Source organism: Prionailurus viverrinus, chromosome B2, assembly GCF_022837055.1.
Source record: "Prionailurus viverrinus isolate Anna chromosome B2, UM_Priviv_1.0, whole genome shotgun sequence".
In the NCBI taxonomy this organism is placed as follows: domain Eukaryota; kingdom Metazoa; phylum Chordata; class Mammalia; order Carnivora; family Felidae; genus Prionailurus; species Prionailurus viverrinus.
In genome coordinates, this window is record NC_062565.1 from 123,264,457 (window position 1) to 123,285,562 (window position 21,106).

General features: G+C 39.0%; 1 protein-coding gene across 8 annotated transcripts in view; it reads left to right on the plus strand.

Annotated features, from left to right (window-relative positions):
- Positions 1 to 21,106, plus strand: part of PDE7B (phosphodiesterase 7B) — a 584,077-nt gene that overhangs the window by 461,117 nt on the left and 101,854 nt on the right. Inside the window, exon 1 of one of the 8 annotated variants that reach the window (XM_047860048.1) lies at positions 19,896 to 19,970. The exons of the other annotated variants lie outside the window; for them this stretch is intronic. Coding sequence (XP_047716004.1) covers positions 19,967 to 19,970 — 4 coding nt within the window. The 5' untranslated portion in view covers positions 19,896 to 19,966. Of the gene's footprint in view, positions 1 to 19,895; positions 19,971 to 21,106 lie in introns of those variants that run through there. 8 annotated transcript variants of the gene reach the window in all.

Genomic DNA, 21,106 nt, shown 5'->3' on the forward strand with positions numbered 1-21,106 from the left:
GCCACTTAACATCAAAAATCTATTTAATCACAAAGTCTCTATATTACCATTTTTGTCGAGATGACATCCGCTTAGACTTTTTAATGCAGAAAACCAGTTCATGGCATGTTGGCATTAGAATTCCAGCCACAGCTTTTCAGGAATCAAGATTGATCACTCTTGACAAGCGGCAGACCTTTCCAAAGCACCACAGGGAGAGAAACTTCTCAGAAACCAGAGGTTTTGTAAGGAGATCAACATAATAGCTTATTTCCTAATGAAACTGGCAGGAGCTGATGTCTTCTAGTTATGTTTAAGAAAACCATTAGATTTCCTCATGAGATTTCAAAGTTTGGATGACCTTCAATTAGAGACAAAGGACAACCTGAAAACATATAACATCTGGTCATCCCAAAATGTCCAAAGAAACCTGAAATTATTCAGCACCACCAGCCTGTTCATTGAACAAAAATCATCTCACCTCAAAGGTCTATTTCCTGGGAACTCAGCAGCAAGGTAGAAATAACAGCCAAGGGGAATTAAGAAAAATACTGTCTGATTAATTGCTTTCAAAGGAATAGGTTTAGTCAAAATTATCCCACTTTGGAATGTACAGTCTTAGTATATGATATTCCAGTGTTATGAGCAATGGTAGATTCAGGAAGCTTATGTACCTCACCTTATCAACTCAAGTGTTGGTTGGTAACCTCTTATGCTAAACAACATGTGGATTTGAGACAGATGAAAGGGAAGCCATGTGGGTGGGGAGTAGGTGACATTTTCATAGGTGGTATTTTATGGAATTCAGGGGAAAATATACTATATCATGTCCATTTACTTTAAGTGTTACTAGACCAAAAGGCATTCCTTTGAGGACACTGATTTGCAAGAGAAAAAGTGATTTATATAAGGAATAGTCTAATGGAACGTAAAGCTTTTAGGTTCTGCCATGAAAATATCAGAAACAGGACTGAAAATCAGCAAACTAAATACAGACAATCCACTTTTCAGATGCATGAATTATGAACGAGCCACTCTGAGCAGTTGTTCAACATAAGCAGTGGTGACATGTCAGGTTGACCTGTGCTTTGGACCAAGGGTGACCTAATAGCAACTTCACAGTGTACGAGTTAAAAGTGACCTGTTTCTGAGGCAGAGAGAAGGCAGAAGAATGCATGTAGACTCCATCCTTGGGGCCGATCTCTCAGTAGTTCCTCAATGCAATTATACAGAATTAATCAATCCCTGGACATGGAATCAAAAGACACCTTCCTACTTGCTATGCAGATGTAAACTTTCCTCTCACTGCACCAGAGCCAGTCAAAGTGCAAGCCGTGGAGATCTGAGCCGTGATGGAACCATGCCGGGAGGGCACAGTCACTTGAAACAGAGCCCATGTTTGATTTAAGCTCAGAATGACAACTTTGGCAAGAGTGGGTGATGGCTTTGCTGCATTTGAGCAGGAAAAGCCTAGACGCTAGGCATAAATTTCTAAGTTTTAATTATGCAAACTCCAAGAACATAGTGGCTGTTTGAATACTATCCTAAAGTCCATTTGATTAATTTTCCCAAAGTCATGCCATTCAGTTTTCAAGACTTTCACGTTCAGGATTTTAGCTCTCACCTCCTCACACTTGAAATAAATGAACTGCTTCCATGTATAGAAGGCTAATAACCCTACATTTTTATTAAGAAAATAGTGATGCTGATGCTTGGAACATTGAACACCGCTCTCAGAAAATATTTGCCATAAATTGATCATTTCATCTGCCAGAAATCAGACCTCTGTCAAGCTTAGAGAGTGATGTGAAGAAATACGAATTACATCCCTCTTCTCTTCAAAATTTACAATCAAAGAATCAAGCAGGAAAATTAGCTAACAATTCAAACCCTTGTATTCTGATGTCAAATACTAGTCTGAAAAGTTAGAATACATCTGAATCAAAATGGATAATTATTTTAAATCTTGCTGATAAAAATAAATATCTAACATACCCTTCCTTCTTTTTTAGCTAATCTCCATTTGCAGAACTTTTTTCCTGAATAAGGCTTATTTCTAAATCTGGGTCATCATCCCAGACCTTCACCTTGTCCCTGACTTTGATGGAAGAAAGGACTGATTCTTTTGCTTCCATTTGATTTATATCATTTTTCTCTCTGTTTCCTCTGCCCTCTCTTCTTTAATACCTACATTAATAAAATTTAATATATTAGACTTCAGATTTATAAGTAAATAGCCAAGTTAGTATAGATATTGGCTTCATAGAAGAAACATGTGAACAAGAACCTAAAATCATTTTATTAGCAGAATAAGAAACGTAAGAAACCAGGGAAAAAAGTATAAACTATAAGAACATCTAAGTTGTGGTAATAAAAACAAGTTTATTATAAAAACGTAAGTATACAAGGAACTTTCACATTCACATTATTTCCTTTAATCCTCAGAACAACCCAGTGACAGACAGATACAGAATTACTACCCCACTTCACAAATGGGAAACTGAGGCTCAAGTTGTGTAAGAGATTTGTCCCAGATCACACAGCTTAAAAAAAAAAAAGATAAGAAGGCTTTGTATATGGAAAAAAAATAAAATGTCATTTGACAGATGAATGAATAGTCATATAGATAGATAATGGATAAATAGATAACATGAAAAATATATATAATGGAAATTATATGTGTGTGATGGAATTTACATGTATATAAAATAGAAATTATTCAGTCTTGAAAGAAAGAAAGAAAGAAAGAAAGAAAGAAAGAAAGAAAAAGAAAAAGCCAGCCTGACATTTGCACTGTGAAGCAACCTGGAGGACATTTTGCCAAGTGAAATAAGGAAGACACGAAAAGGAAATATTGCATGATCTCACTTATATGTGGAATCTAAAACAGTCAGATTCATAGGCTGAGGAAAGAGGAAAATGGGGCGATGTTGGTCAAGGGGTACAAAGTGTCAATTATGCAGGACCAATAGTGCAGATCTAACTCACAGCGTGGTGACAACAGTTGTATCGTATACTTATAATTTGCTAAGAGAATAGATCTTTACTCTTAACACAGACACACATACCATGGTAACTGCACAGAGGTAATGGACATGTTATTTATCTTGACTGTGATAATCATTTCACATTGTATGTATTTGTATATCAAGACATCAATTGAGAAGACGCATGGGTAGCTCAGTTGGTTAAGTATCTGACTCTTGATTTCAGCTCAGGTCATGATCTCAGATTTCGAGTTCAAGCACCACGTTGGGCTTTGCACTGACAGCATGAAGACTGCTTGGGATTCTCTGTCTCCCTCTCTCTCTGCCCCTCCCCTGCTCTCTCTCTCTCTCAAAGTAAAAAAACAAACAAACAAAAAAAACAATCAGTTGTACATCTTAAATATATACAATTTTTATGTGTTAATGAAATCTCAAACTATTTTCAAAATTAACGAGATTTTCAAAATAAACGAGAAGGCTTTGCACAATACCTGCCACTGAGTACATGTTCAGTAAACTCCAAATTTTATTACTGTGAAACAGAGCTGAGGTTGTAGTCCTCTGCTTCTGATTACAAGTCCAGGGTTCTTTTCACTTGGTACATACCCCTTGATAAAAACCACTCCTTTGAATTATTTTGGTTGTTCTTTCAGGGAAAACCCTGGCAGGAGGATTTTTATACTATTTCCTAGAACATTGTGCTGTGCCTGGTGGCTGCCATATAATAGATGCACAATAATGATCTCTTGAATGCATAAATGTAATGGAATGAGACAAATGCTATGAAGTTGACTGCCACCCTCTGTTTTATTTTACTCTTAAATAAGTTCACTTATTAGCCGGTAGCATAACAAACAGCTTTCGTTTTGAATGAATCAGTATTAGTGTGAATAGCATTGTTTACGTGAGAGTCTAATAAGAGATTTTTAAAAATTCTGCCCTAATTCAAGGATAGTTGTCCTCGGTAGAAAGACCTGAGAACTAGTCTGGGATCAGGAATTCTTGAACAATTAACCTACCCTTCATGACTCATCCTCCTCTCCCCTCCCCCATGTAAGAAAAGAGGGATGGCATTACCTGCCAAATCTGAAAGTCAAAGGGTTGTGAAACTGGGGCCATAGTTCCTCTCAATGCTTTCAGTGACTTAGCACTATCCGTCAGAAGTCATGAGATGTGTTCAAATTTAACCACGCATGGGGTCAAATCCACCAAACACATCTCCCAGGCTTTAAATGAGCATCTAATTCAGGCTGGGCATTGCGCCTGACCCAGGGGGTACAAAGATGACTACGATTAAGATACTACAGGACAGTTACGGAGAAAGCAACTCAACATACCAGTTTCTAATCCTGGTCTGTTGCTTACTAGGTATGTGGTGCTTGACTAACTAACCTGTCAGGTCTCAGCCTTCTCATTTGTAATGAGTGAGCACTGTTCTTGATATGTTGTTAGACTTCAAGCATGGGATATTGGCATTACTGCACTGGCCCTCAAGATGCTCATGGTCTAGTGAAAAGACAAAAATGGAAACAAAGAATATTGGGGCACCTGGGTGGCTCAGTCAGTTAAGCATCTGACTTTGGATCAGGTCAGGAAGGATCTCACGGTTAATGGGTTTGAGCCCCACACTGGGCTCTCTGTTGTCAGCACAGAACCCACTTGGGATCCTCTGTCTCCCTCTCTCTCTCTGTCCCTCCCCCCATCTCTCTCTCTCTCTCTCAAAAATAAATAAACATTAAAAAAGAATACTGTGTGGTATTTGACAGAGAGTAGGGCACAGCTCTGTGAGGACACTGAGGAACAGAGACCTAACCCCTTAGTGCTGAGGGTGTAAAGTGGTCAGGAACTAAACAGTGTTCCAATGTTTTCTGGGTGATCCTTACACCATCCTCGTGAGATAAGGCCTATTACAGTTGTCTCCCCTTATCCGTGGGGGATATATCCCAACAGCCCCGGTGGATGCCTGAAACCACAGATAGTACTGAACCCTATCTACATTATGCTTTTGCCTGTAAACACATACCTATGATAAAATTTAATTTATAAATTAGGCACGGTAAGAGATGAACAACAATAATGAAATGGAACAATTATGACAACATACTATAATAAAAATTATATAAATGTGGTCTCTCTCTCTAAATATCCTACTGTACTCACCCTTCCTCTTGTGATGATCTGAGATGATTAAATGACTGTGATGAGATGACATGAGGAGAATGACGTAGACACTGAGACGTAGTGTTAGGATACCATTGACTTTCTACACTGCATCAGAAGGAGGGTCACCTGCTTCCCAACCACGAGTAACTGAAACCATAGAAAGTAAAAGCATAAATAAAAGGGGACTATTGTATCCTATTTTGTGGCTACGAGAAGGAAGGCACCTGGAGGTTAGGACAGTTGTCTGAAGCCACACAGCTAGAGGGACAGAATTGGAACTCACATTGGGGATCTCCAGAACACACACTATTAGCCAAGGTGGCACACAGCCTCTTTTCATGGAAGTTTTTCAGAATATCAGAGAATTGCCAAGCAAACAAAACAGGAGAAGTCCATTTCAGGCCTAAGAACAGCAGCTCTGGGGTCCTGAGAGATTCCTTTCCACCTGCCACCCCTTCCTCTCTACCTACAATGCCCAGTTAAGCTCTGACCCAACCTAAACACCCAGATCCCTCTCTAGAAGGGATCTGAAGTTGTTTCCAGGGTCTTGTGTTGGCCTGAAGGCTGAGTTGTCCTAGCAATGCATTAGAATCCACCATTGATTCTAAGCCATCTTGAATTCTTGGTGGGGAGAAGGGATGTGGAGCAGAGACTGATCACACTGACCTGAGTTTGGATTAGATTTTCTACTGTCATTCTAGATTCTCAAGACCTTAGTAGGGTCAGAATTGAGGCCAATTGAGAGAAAATACTCTCCACACTCAGTGTGGAGCCCATTAGGATTCTCTCTCTCTCCCTCTGCCCCGCTCCCCACACGCACGCACTCTTTCTCTTTAAAATAAAAACACAACGACAACGACCACAACTCACAATATCAAAGCAGTTATATACACCCATTACTATTTTCCCTGTCTTCCTGCCTGCTTCTCCCACCACCCTGGGAAGTCACAGCCTCCCTCTTTCAGATCTCGATCACTGAAATAGTCTCCCGAGTTCTCTGTTTTCAACATCACCTAAAGGCGAATCCATCCTAAACACAGGTTACTCTTTCCAAAGCATAGCTCTGCTTATGCCGTTCCCCTCAAAATCTTCCATTGGCTCCCCACTAATCCAGCATCCGAAACATACTGCAAGCTAGCCCCACTCTGTACTTTCCACTTCTCTGCCTCGCTTTTGCTACATGCCAACAAAACAGGACAACTTGTGTTTCTCTTACTATAGTTTCCCGCCTCTGAACGTTTACTCAAAGTTGTCCTCGCCCACTGGACATTCATGCCTCATCCCCAACCCTCTAATTTCCAAATTCCCTTAGCTTTCAAGAATCAGCCCAATTAACACTTTCATGTAGCCTTCCCTGATATCTCAGGAATAAATACCTCCACACCTGTAACCCATAGCATCTCTTTTTTTATCTTCCAGCTAATGCTGTAGGTACTATTGTATTTTTCATATCTCCTGGCTACATAATAAATTTTCCTCCAACATGCATTTCCAGGGGCAAAGTAGGGACTTATTAAACTGCATTTAATTAATTAGTAATATTGAATGAAGAACATACAATGTGCGAAATAGCATCTTGTTTAGGACTCTATTAACATGTGAGAAGACTATGAAAATATCCGCAACTCCTTAATTGTACATCTTTTTACTCTGGGGTTCTTTTTAGTGTGCAGCAGAAGACTATTAGGAGCTAACATTGTTCTGCAAGTGCAGCTGTATTAACATTGCAGCTCTAAAGAAAAGCATAAGCAGGTCAAACATATGCTTTGAAAGAAGAAAAACAAACCAAATTATAATTACTTTCTGTCTGTGCATGAGGAGCCAAAAATCACCAAACAACAGGCAACGAAAACCACTTCAGCTTTCTATCTCATAAAGGCAAAAGTTACCCACCTGCTTCTCTGCTGGTGGCAAGTTCATTGAGTAAGAGGCTGGGGACAAGAGACTCAAACAGGAGGAATCGACAACAGACTACCTGTTTCCTTACATGTGGGGCCTTAATGAAGACAGTTCTCTTGAAGCTACGAAGGGCTCAGGCTAAGCCCAATTTGGTTTGCTTGCCTGGTCCCAACTCATTTCTCAACTGTCTCATATACTTATCTCCATCTTCATACCTGGAACCTTGGCCAAGAACTTCACAATGTGGGTAAGACAACCAGCCCCATTCCCTTCCCTTCCTTCTAAAAGGAAGCCCATTCACATGCCCCATAAAGTATTGTTTTCATTGTCTTTAGCTTAGTTGTCACTATTTTTTGGAAGGCTGTTCCTGATGCCCCTAATAGATTAGGCCCTTAGTAGTGCTAAGTACACATACCTTTCATTCTCCTTCACAACACTTGCAATGATATGTTTAATTTCTACCTTTCCCCCAAACACTGTAAGCCCTTTACAAGCAGAAACAGTACTTGTCCCTTATTATGCCTGGCACATGGTTCGTGCGTTGTGAATAAACGCACAAACGAATGCAAGTCACAGAGAATCCAGTGGCTTGCAAGTTTACGAGAATGGCACATGCTTGTGTGTGTGTAAGTGACATTCATACCTCCTCCTTACAGACAGCCCATAGCCCAAGTACCACAAAGCACAGTTTCACACGTGCCTAGAAGTGAGTAAAGGAGACACCTACTGGGACTCATCTGGGGACAGGAGAATTTGACAGCAGCCACCTGGGAGCCCTGCCAAAACCTGGGCTTGTTGGGTGTTCTCAGTTTACTTTGAGGACGTCATATCATCATGCGACGAACCACTTCCCTGACATAATTATTTATAAATAAGCTTATCAGATTGAACCTTCACTCTACAAAACTACCTTTGAGGCTGTCACAGAAGAACAACGGTCGGAAAAACTGAAACTATCATCCCTTTTCTCTCATATGAGAAACCATGCTAACGCTTACGAGTATCAGCTAGACACTCTCTTAAAAAGAGACCACAGGCTTGATCTGATCATGTTGGGAGTCCATTGCTTTTACTGTAGCTAACGCAAGTGGTTTTCAACAAGCATCTCATTTACTCTCAGGGCTTCAGGAATGTTGCTGTTTTAACTCTAGTTTGGGGAGCGTTGTGGGATCCTGTTCGGAACCTTCCCACCTCTTCCTGAGGCCATAGGTGTTGCCTTCCAAAAGGACCAAACTAAACCCAAACAGCAAACAAGGGATCCAGGGTGTACACGTGTAAGTTAAATGACATTATTAAACAGTTCAGTAGACCTGATTAGGTCGCATGGTGTTTACGTGATCATTTAATCTAAATGTTTTTTTCTGGATTAAAATATAAAGTCTGATGAGGCATAAATTTCAGAAAGATCAGTTTTCTAGAGTAGCGGCTGTCATTGAACAGTTAACATTTCAGATTTTAAGTGCTAAGTTAGGCTCTTTTTTATCAGTTCTTGGTAATAATATGAAAATGGTACTTCCCCCTATGATTTTCAGTTCTAACCGGTGGTTTACAATCAGATCACCAATTCCACACATCACTGCTTCTTCAAAGCTTCTCACATTCCAACATTTCCACAGAAGTTTCTCTTTCCTTTTTTTAAGTCTTAACCAAGCATATCCACATGTGGTTCTTACCTTATTTTTAATCAATCTCAGCCACAATCCAGAAGAAAGTACCTGTAAGACAGCACAGCCATCTCCTGCCCCATTGCACAGCAGCTGAGACCCATTCCCATGATTTTATCCCCGAGGCAGGGAAATTTGGCTCCCCAAGGATGACTCAATGAGCTATTAAAACAAAAGTACAGCCTGGATTCCTTGTTTGCTCTTCATGTTTGATTGGTCCTCCTAGAGGCCAACTGTATGGTCAGAGTGTGTGGGATGATGCTGAACGAAATCTATAACAGAAATGAACCCTTGCTGATACTTATTTGCAAAGCCATCATGTTCTTATTGGAGCATCTGTAAATTGTGAGGAATGCAAACCCCTTAGAGAGTGTGACACTTTGGACAAATCAGTGGAATAGTCATGGCCTGGGCTACAGACAAAGAATAGCTATTCAGCTCTCTCACTATGCAGATGCAAACAGCTGTCTCACATAAAAGGGAGTTGTTAAAAAAATTGTCAGGTATGCAGTATATTCTGTTACATAAAGTACCACGATAAATATTCTTTAAAAAGGAAAAAAAATTGCACAGCATCACTTAGCAACCGAAGCAGAAGAGATGGGGAGATAGAGCACGAACCTGAAAAGAGAGAAATATGAATTCCAGTTGCATTTTTGTCCATGATTCCCTGAGTACTCTCCTCTGAACAGCCACTCCTTATCTCGGTAGGAATTCCTTTACATAATGGAAACAACATGCCTTTGCCCCTTATTCACAGAAATGTTCTAGATTATAAGATGAGGTATGCATATAAAATCTTTCACCTCGAAACATCTTCAATAGTAACAATTTACCCATTTTTCTCCAGACTAAATGATCCCAATGCTAAGTGAGACCGCATGAAGTTTATTTCTATTTCTCAGTGGTAACCATATGCCTTTGTTGTTTTCTATCCACCCCAGCCCCCAATTAGGCTACACGCTTCATGAAGAGCTGCACACCACAGCTGAGCATAAATATTTGTGATCGAAGTGATTGCATGAAAAGCGAACAGTATTTAAATTATAGAACCTAAAACTCTGTAAGACACTCTGATTAAGACCTGATTAGCAATATGTAAGAATTTCTCTGCACCAAGCACAACTCGAACTAAGGTCTTTTACTTTTTTGGTTGTTCGTTGTATTTGTTTTCCATTTAAACTATTGTAGATGTGACTTTGAGCAGGATTTCATGTTGATATAGATGTGGCTTCACATCTAAGCGAGGAAGGTGTTTTTCAAGTTGCTGGCAGTGAGCTGCCAGTATTTCCCACACATTGGACCCTGTTTTTTCAACACCTTGTGGATCACTAATTGGAGTTTGCATAATCTACCACCAAATTGCAAGCATTCCTTTGAAATGAGTGGAGCACACACTTCCCTTTCAGAGTCAATGAAAAGAGAAGGTCAGGAAGAGGAAAATCGGCAAACAATGATCCTCTTAATTAATTTAGAACTGAATTTCTGGTTCTTGATTTTCTTCGGGAGAAGAAAAAAATGGGAACGCAATCTGAAAAGAAAGTTTGTGGTTTATGTTTTAATCCTAAAAACAGTTCAATGGTTAGCTGCCCACAGCACATTAATCCACATAGCAAAGGAAAAACAATTTTGAAATAACTTGCAAATGTACTCTCTATGTAACTTTAAAGGCAGAGAAGCTAGAAGCAGTAAGCAGACAGGGACAAATCATGAGACAGAAAATGCTCTGTGCACGCAGTGAAATAACCTTTCAACCATTTGAAAGACTGTGTGTGACTGCACATGCGGGTGCAAACATGGACATGTGAGGTCACATTAGATTGCACTCACGGAGGACTTAGAAAATAATCAGCAGTGAACGTGTCCTCAGACAGAAAGTCATGATTTTCCCCTCTACTTCAGTTCTTGAAATAGTACAGTTTAAACCGTCTCAGAAATGCAACACTGTTATTTAAAAAGCATTTGACTGTGTAAATGTGCAGTTTTCAAGGCATTCAAGAAAACAATTATTAATGTCCTATCTTAAATGCTTTAAATTAACGTCTAGCCAATTAAAATAAACTGGGTCTTTTGAATGAATCATTTCCAGTGTTTTTGAAAACTCAGTTTTTAAGTATACAATTATGAAATATGAAAAATGATGTTAAATTTTTGTTTCTTTGTTTTTATTACTGCACTGAGATCACGAAATCTTCATCAGGAAATAACTCAGATGAATTACCTTGGTTAAAAAAAATAAATGTTAAAAAATAAATTCAGAATGGTAAATATAATGCTACAGGATTCAGGTAAAGAAGTAGCATATCTTTTTTCTACTTCTCTATCGATCTATCTCTACTCTGAGTCGCCATTAAAGAAAGAGTGTTATTCACACAGCAAATGTAAGCTAAAATGAGCACAAAAGACCCCCAAATTTAAAGAATTTTAAACTGGCAAATAGCAAAAATTAGAAATCCTCCAGTGGTTAACTTTTTCTGGGCATACATATTATGTTGCAGGCAAGACACTGCACTGTATTTTAAAGGTTCAAAGCCTGAGGTACATGGGGGGCTCAGTTGGTTAAGCGTCCAACTCTTGATTTCTGCTCAGGTCACAATCTAATGATTGGTGGGTTTGACCCCTGGGTCAGGCTCAGTAGGTTCTTTCTCTCTCTCTCTCTCTCTCTCTCTCTTGATTCTTTCTCTGCCCCTCCCCCCACTCATGTTTTATCTCTCTCTCTCTCTCTCTCTCTCTCTCAAAATAAATAAATAATAAACTTTAAAAAGAAGAATCAAAGCCTAAAAAAGTAGAAGCACAATTTAAAACCAACTTTAAGAAACAGCTACCATAACTCGAAAACAGTTGATAACATATCATTTTGATGTGACACATAGAAGAGTTTAATTAGAAGTAGATTGAGTTTCTAAATTATAATTGAACAGGAGAAAAAGTCTATCACGTTTGAATTCCTTTGGATTATAATCAGTAAATTAAGGCAAATTATTTATTTCACAATGGTGTCCAGGTAGAATATTAATTAAGCTCTATGAATACCCATTCAATTTGTGTTCAGACCTATGTTTTTCACATTTTTAATGATTATGTTAATACGTGGTTCTGAAATCATTAATATTGCCATAATCAAGTCTCATGAATAAGAATATTGTTCAAAGAAAACAATTTAAGTGTACTCTAATTTTCTCTTGCATTTTGAAAGTTCAGTAACTGATCTAGATGGGATAGCATTTTACACATTCATTTATGCCATACATCGTGTAATTTAAAAAACAGTGGGATTTTTGTGTACTTTAAAATACTAATACACACACCCTCTCTCTCCCTCTCTGTCTCTCTCTGGCTCTCTGATTATTTAGAATGTCACTTTTTGATTTTTTTCTAAAAATTTGCAACATTTTGACTTCGTATTATCGTCAAACTAAAATACTATGGTGGATCGATTTTCCTACATGATCATATTACTTGAACATTTACAATTTGAATCCAAAAATTTAAAGTCAGTAGAAAACAAGTTATTTGGGATTACATAGGAACCAAACCCAAACTCTTGCCCAAATGAACAATTGAAATTCCTGTTGAGGTTTGAAAAAGTCTCCACCACCCCCTCAAGTGTCCTACTTTTCAGGCAGCTCAGCACTATCCCAACCGAGCCAGAACGAGGAGCCCTGAGATCCCTGTGGTCGGCTGTTTCCCAAGTATTCCAAACCCACGCCTGGACCAAGAAGCTCCAGGACCTCATCAGAAGCCTCGACCCCAGGAGATTTCTAGCTATATTTCCAAACCAGAGAGGTTTGGAAAAGATCTCATTGAACCTTCGACCCACTCATGACTTGCCCATCAGTGTTTCGGTTTGAGGAGCTCACCTAAGAGTACTGACTACTTTCGCTATAGCTGCATAGTTAATATGCCATTTGCACTGGAGAAAAATTGGCTGCAGATAGGCAGCATGGTTCAGCTTAACAACCTAATAAATATATTGAAAATAACCAATGAAAACAAAATTACAGAGACTGTCTTGTAGCGAAGCTGCCATAGTCTCTGCAGCCAACCTCAGCCTTCACCTCAGCACTGCTCAAAATGTAAAATCACTAAAGCATCAGAAAGGTTGGACAAGAGGAGAAGTAAAGTAGAAAAAAGTTGAATTTCAAAATTTTGGGAATTTTATTTTCAAAGTGCTAAGAAAGGGGAACAGAGGAATAGATCATTTCACAATAGTTACAGAAACACCAAGATATGATAGTTCTCTGGGCCTCAGTTTTCTCACCAGAGAAATGGTGTTCAGAATACATCGTTCTAATGTTTTGAGAATTAAATGAGATGAGCCTATGACAGCGCCTTTTGAGATACACAACACAATAAGAACTAAATAGATGTTAACTTATTTCTTGGTGTCCATTGAAATTTTTCATTAATTCAGTCATTCAAAAATATTTAGTGAGGGGCACCTGGGTGGCTCAGTCGGTTAAGGGTCTGACTTTGGCTCAGGTCATGATCTCACAGTTTGTGGGTTCGAGCCCCACGTTGGGCTTTGTGTTGAAGGCTCAGAGCCTGAAGCCTACTTTGCATTCTGTGTCTTCCTCTCTCTCTGCCCCTCCTCTGCTTGCACTCTACCTGTCTCTCAAAAATAAATAAACATTAAAAAAATAAAATAAAATAAAAATATTTAGTGAATATCCATTATGGGGCAAGCATTAAAATTTGTCCTAAATATATATTGGTAAATACTACAAATATCGTCCCTGCCCTCATGAAGGCTACAATCTAATGGGGGAAAACAGCAAATAAATAGTGAGGGAGGAGGGTACGGGAAGACAGACAGATAAAAATTGTCATTAGTGTTATGAACAAATTTCAGTGATAGGAAACAGTGGGGGAGAGGCACCTGGTAAGACAGATGCTTGAATTTTTGTTTCTTTATTTTTCTATCCATCTTAAGAAAGAATAAGTGTCTTCTAATAATCACATTTTACCTTCATCATTTTAGCATAAGTTTCACAGTGTCACATTACCCTATGGAAAAACTATCCACCTTGTAGGACAGAATATTTCAGACAGAGGCTATACCACTGAAGACTTTTCTGGACATAGACGGCCTAGCTAACTTTCATTTTGTCATCACTGAGAAAGGTCATAGGAGAGGTTTTGACAGAGTGATGCTGTTGATATTTAGAATCCTGACTTTCTTGATCCTGTTCAACTGAGCTGTAGACCAGCATGTGCGATGGAAACTGGCCTGGTTGCTATGGTGGATAATGTCTTGACAACAGACATGGGTCAGGTGTCCCTCTTGGATCTTTCAGGCTTGTCAGCAGCTCTTGATAAAGTTGGTCGTGTGGTTTTTATTGGCTCACCTGTACATTCTGGTAGGACGGGCTAACAGCCACTCAGTGTACCCTTCTCTTTTTGGAAAAAGTCCCAAGGGTTCCTTGTGGCTGGTGTGTCTGAGAACATGGTTGGTTCCTGTGTCGTTTTGGCCTACTCTCCTGGTTCAAGCGTGTTGATAGAATATCTGAGGCAGCAATGTCAACAGGGGTGGCTGCATTTAAATCTACCTTCGATTTCACAATCCAGCTCACTGTTGCCTTGTTTCTGTACTGCAGGAGCACTCAAGTAGGGCCACAGCCAAAGACCTCCTTCTGAATGGCGTTAAAGGGAGGGTACATAACACATATTGCTGAACTGTCTATATGTCAGCTACTGTGATTGGTCCTGGGCAGCAGCTATTCAAAACACCCCACCCTTTTTATGTAAAGAATGTGAGTGGGGTAAATAAAGGTATAATGTCTCTTTCCTTAATCACCAAATTAAGGGCATCTGTATTAGTTTCCTAGTGCTGCCATAACAAAGTATCACTTATTTTCTTATGGTTCTGGAGGGTAAATGTCCAAACTCAAAGTGTCAAGGTTTGCTTTCTTCTTAAGCCTCTCTTCTTGACTTATATATGGCCATCTTCTCCCTGGGTCTTTACATGGTCTTCCTTCTGTGGCTGTGTCCAAATTTCCTCTTTTAGAGAGACATCAGTCTTATTGGATTAGGACCCATCCTAATGTCTTCACTGTAACTTAATTACCTTTTCAAAGACCCCCCTTTGCAAATACAGTCAGATTCTGAGATACTGAGGGTTAGGACTTTAACATATAAATTTGGGTGATAGGGGCACAAGTCTAATGTAGCAGCATCCTTATAGCCACATAGAGTGTAAACCTAGAAATATATCATTAAAGTGTATCAGAGTATAAGTAGCCATGGATGATGGTAATTTGTATCTTTCCAATTGCGAATCTCAACATACTTTATAAAAACCTGTTATGAGAGTAAAATGCAAATTAAAAACTGGTATTTCACCAAAGTCTCATATCTGAATCAAATGAAACATTTTAGTTCCCACATGGTACCCAATAGACCCAGTTCCCTGGTGGAGAATTCATTCCCACCCCATTCCTAGGAATTTTCTTCCCAAAAAGATATTTTGGAAATGAGATCATAGGAAGAGCTAAAAACCTCGCAAAGATCAAAGTTTGGAATCACTAATCTTCAGAAAGGTTGGACAACAGGAAAAGTAGACTAGAAAAAAAAAGCCATACATAATATATAAAAGTTGAATTTCAAAATATTGAGTTTTATTTTCAAAGTGCTAAAGAGGGGAAGAGAGAGATAGCTCATTCCACAATAATTACACAAGATCATTCAGTTAACTCTAATGAGGAGAAAGGTCTGAAATAACCGCACTAAATCAAAGACTTTGGTCAACACTTGTTAATGAATAAAATGTCTTCAAACCACAGTCACCGTCGGTGAAAGAGGTTCCATCAGTCCTGGATTTTTATTTTTCAAATGTAGGGTATAATTTCTTTGTTGTTTATTCCAGAGCTGAGCCACTTGATAATGAGCACAAATGTGTTTGGTGTTCCGGTGTGGTTCACATAGATGCACACAGGTTTCCATGATTATTTTAAATCCTATGGAGTCACCCATTGCTAATTCAAATCTGGCCAGAATTCCTGGTTCTGATCTCATCCCAGGGTGAATTGAGGTTAGCTGCTGGATGAAATGCTCAGTTCAGTTGAATGTGAGCCTCGTGCCAAGCTACATGTGAGCTGAGTGCTTCAGGGTGCCAGTGATAAATCGAGAAAAGAGAGATCACATGAGGCTGAGGGTCCTCTTCTGCAGGAATATTGAGCAGGGTTGCAGGTCAAGGTACAAAGAGGATATGCCTTTGCAATGTAAAAGGCATTCCTCAAAGGACTGATTAATCTGGGGAATAAATGCCAGCGAGGGCTGAATGTGAGCTATGCTCATCTTTGGTTAAATGTCTGATGAATCCTTGTATTCTTGGAGTGCCTTTCCTCCAACATTTAGCTAAGGCCACTCATCCTTCACAACACATTTAACTGAAGGCAAATGGATGAGTGCCCACCTGACAACTTCAATAATCAGATGTTGTTTCCCTTACCGACCTCCCCTTGCAAGATCCATTCTAGGCCACGCCTAATTGATTCCCTGAAAGAAACCTCATTGTTACAGTAGATTTGGATATCTGAGCATCCTAGTTCCAAATGAGTGATAATACCACAAGGATATCTCAGAATGCCAGTGGTGATGAAAAACTTTAAATATCCTGAAAAAGAAATTAGATGGTTTCTAAAGGAGACAAAAGAAAAAAACATCTCTTTGGAATCTTTGATTAGGAAAAGTTATACACAACTTTCTGTGCAAAATCCCATCCCAACTCCCAAATAGTCTTCCTTTGGGCAGTATAGATTATATCATAAGGAGTAGTGGAACTTATGTTTTATAAGTACATATACATTTTAGAGTAAATGTTGAAAGATGCATACCATATACTCATAAAATAGCTTTATAATTAAAAAAATCTATACATGCTTATTACAGATATTAAAAACAAAATGGAAAAGCACCAATTAAAAAGTGGCCCAAATTCTGTTACTCAGGAAAAGTTTATTTTGTTAATACCTTTCAGACATCTCTATATGGACTCGCATGCAATCTTCATATAAACGGGGATCATACCTTTCATACTGTTGTCTAACCTGGAGAACTATATATTCTTAACGAGTAGATAAACTTCCTGACTTTGTTCTTCTCTTTAGAAACCATCACTTTTCATGCTCAATGTATGTATATATATTGAGACCACATCTTGAAGCTATGCTGTCCAATATAGTAATCATTAGCCATGTGTGACTATTTGAATTTAAGTTAATGAGAATTGAATAAAGTTAAAAATTCAGTTTCTCATAGCCACATATAGCTGATGACTACACTATTGGACAACACAAAATAGTTTCATCATTGCAAAAAGTTCTATGGGACAATGCTATTAGAACCAGATTTTCTTCAGACACAGACCACTTAAAGGCTGGGATCTTATTTATACACTTGAACTTTTCAAGCACTTTGACTTTTGACTCTTGCCAACATAATATGGGGTCAGACCTCAACTTTATCAGACACAAGTTGCGACTCAGAAACAAAACATTTGGATGAAGAAGGCAAAGAGACTTATCGTTTCCAATGATTTCTCCAGGATCGTGGCTTTCAACTGTTCTGGTGACCAAAACAACACTCTTCATAAGAATCTGGTCCATTGAGACATTATGGCTCCTGCTTAGTCAGATGAAATACCTATCTAAAGTGTGAGAATTTGAGGGTACGTTCTCCTGGGTAGATTGGGATCCATCCTACTTCAGCGGGGGAAAATCACTCCAAATATCAGAATATAAATTAAAAAAGGACAATTAATGAACAGCAGGGTCTGGGAACTGGATCCAAACCAACCACCCACCTGCAATTCTTCCAGATCTTATGATACAATGATGAGGAAAAAACTGGAAGGAAAAAAAACAAAAAACAAAAAACAAAAAACCAAAAAAAAAACCTGTGTTCAGTATCATATTCTCAAGCTGAGCAAATAACTCTTCCCTTTTTTTGGTCCCTATATCTCTAGAGAACATAATACAGAATTAAATTCCAGGCTTGTTCCAATAATTCAAGAAAATAAACTTCCAAGTTTTTATAATTTATATTCAGTTTAATAAGCACCTAAATTTATAAGCTCTCCAATCTGACACAAACTCCTCCTCCCACCCCCAAATCTCTGGAGGCTGAAAGTTTGGCAGTGAGAACAAACATTCTCACGGAAGATTTCTTATCCTTCCTCCTTCCACTTCAATTTTAACTTCCTCGAAATGGCCTTTGGGGTTTCATTTCAACACATTTTCCCCCAGTCTTGGTAGGAGTGTGGAAATATGAGGAGAAATAGCAGCATGAAAAGAGATTTACAGTTTCTGTAGGTTCCCAATATGGTTTCGTTTGAGGTCTGTGGGAAGGCTTGGAGTCCGTTTTCATTTGATACAAACTGTCTTATCCCTGCTCATGAGCCATTTTTGTTCAATGGATACCCATCTGACAGGAAGATCTTTCTCAATGCTCTATGCTCAGGAGAAGCTTCTAGAAGGACTACTGTCTATTAATTGTCTTATTCATTTTTCCTTTGTTTAATAAGCATTTATTGAGCAGCTGCTGTGTACCTTGGAAAGACCCGAGTATCATGCTTACACACATTAATGAGAAGTGGCTCCTGTCCTTAGGAAGCTCTAAGGAGAAAGAGAAGCCAAATGTGATGAACGTTAGGATTGGGTGCTACACAGAGGAGGGGCACCCAAGGCAAAATGGGGGAGGGGGATGTGATCTGAGAGAGTTTTCGCCAGGAGGAGAAATTTGAACTGAGTCTTAAAGCATAGCTACAAATTAGCCACACGGGAAGGCGGGTAGGAATAGCCCAGCCCTGGGAAAGGGGGGAATGGCACCATGTTTGCAGAAGACCAGTAAATTGGTGAGGTAGGTATAGTAACCCAGGCAGGTAATAAAGCTGAAGAATTAGGCAAAGTCAGATAAGGAGAAGCCCTCTGTTTCATTCTGAGAGCAATATAAAACCATTGAAGAGTTTTAAACATAGCAGTGAGAGTCATAATTTCAGGAAAATTAATGTAGCCTGTTTGTAAGGGATGGACTATAGGGGAACACACATGGGAAGAGAGAGAGAGAGAGAGTCACCAAATAGATGTGACCAATGTGCCTTAGACAAGAAAAGGATACTTAAACTAAAGTGTATTGAAGAAAGCACCCAATGGGATAAATTCAATAAATAGTAGGAGGTAAAATTTCCAGGATCTGATAACCAGTTGGACAAATGGAAGAGAGCTAGAATGGCTTCAGGAACAACTGAATGATTAGAAAATAAAATAGTCTTACAAGATTTGTGGTTTTTTTTTGGGGGGGGCGGTTAGTATCAGAACATCTACTAACATTCTGAAGAGCACTTTTGGGCTTTTCTCTGCATATCACAACTGATTCTCTTTGTCCTAGAATGCTTTGCCTCTCAGATCAGTATTCTTTCTAGACTTCAATGACTCTCTCAAAAACAAACAAGCAAAGAAATCTAAGGCATCATTTGGTTTGTGGAATATTTTGAATTTTGGCATCAACCTCAATAGAGGTAGACTCTCTCTTCAAAATGCTCTTTATCCCATTTTTATTTGCATATTTATGTGTTTGTTTGATTGTTTACTTACATATAAATATCATCATCATACATTAGAGCAGTGGTTCTCAAACTGTAGCATGGATAAGAATAATGTGGCAAGTTTGTTAAACTCGTTTCCTGGGCTTTAATCCCAGAGATTATGATTCTGCAGTTAGCCCATGGATCTACATTTCTAGGAATTTTATAGTTGCTGCCAATATTGCTGGTCTGAGGATGATACTCTGAGACCCCCTAATTTATAGTTTTGAGAGAATAACTCTGATTTGTGGAGCAATGCAAGGTTCTTTCCTGTGTCCTGAAGTATCCACAACATAGAATTGACGTCAATGGGAATTACACAGGCCACAAAGGTGTCACACTGAGCTCTTAAGTGTTTGTGACCAACCCCTCATCACTAGCTCTTGCCTCCTGTTTTTCAGCTGCATTTCCCATTGGGCATTGCTGTTGCTATTGGTCTGTAAGTTGCTGCAGTTACGGCTCTTGATGATGTCAAACAGTCCCAGCTGGAGAGAGTTGAGAAATGGGAGCAAACTTTCCTCTGTCTGAACTTCTTTTATCCTATCTGAACTTAAAAGTCAAAGACTAATAACCTGATCACCTAATCACCTGGAGAAGGTGGCGAGATTTGCCAAATATTACCAGACACTGGAAAGTCTGTGATGTCAGCTCAGAGACAGTCATGCAGTTATCCTGGATCACAAAAAAGATAAATGGGTAAGAACCTGTCTTACTATAGCATTGTGAATTTAACGGCTTGCTAGTTGTCTTGGCTATGAATTCGTTTTCTTGTGAATGGTTTCAAATTGTGTATCTCTCCTAGGCAGAATGAGCCTCTTCTGTCTATTTATGATATTAGGGAGTTTTTCTGGTCTTTGCCTTCAGCTATATATTTTTAAGTCTCAGGTACAGAAAAATCAAACCAGAAATTATTGAGTAATTCAGGTATCAAGTGAAGAGAGGCAATGAGAGTAGGAATAAGGGACAAATGTAAAGGATATTGTAAAGCAAATGGTAAAATACTTGGCTTCTCCAACAAGGACTATATGGGATGAGGAGAGATGGTTGAAATTAACTCCCAGGTTTCCAACTCTTTTGACCAGGAGGATAGCGTCAGTGACATAAATATGGAGATTAAAGGGGGATTCCTTTAGGTAAAAATGGTGAGTTCTGTTTTGGACATCCAGGTGACTGTGGGGCAGCCAAGTAGAAGGGTTTTGAAAAAGTTGGAAATCTAGAACTGGAGTTCAGACGAGAGCAGTAGCTTGGGGGATAGCATTGGAACACCCCTCCTTAGAAGTGAAAACTGAAGCCCTGTCAATAATGACTTCACTGAGAGAACATCCATGAAGGAACGAACGGTCAGAGGACTGAGGACTGAATCCGAACAGTCCTTCCAGAAAGGTTCCAAATAAGTTCTTCTTGGATTTGATAGCGTCATGTATTTTCATTCAGTTAGTGTTTTGGTTAAAATGTAAATAGTATTTCTGTAATATGGTTTGGGTTACCAGTAAAGAAATGCCCCATGTGCCTGCGGGTGTGCACATATCCACTTGTGTATGTCTACCTATATAGAAAATATGGCTTAATCTGCACGGTATAGAGGTTGAATTGGGGAGCATAATAGACTTAATAAAAGACATAATAAAATAGTCTGAAATGTCATGCTAACTACTATGAAAATGGCTGTAACTTTTCTCCCTTTTTTCCATATCATTCATGCCACATGATACTGATGTGGGGATACTTTCCAGCCACATTTGAAAAACCTCCCCTGAAGTTGCAAACCCAATGGTTTGGAAGGGAGATTTCAAATAACTCAAAATATACAGTGTAAACAAACTGGCCTTTTA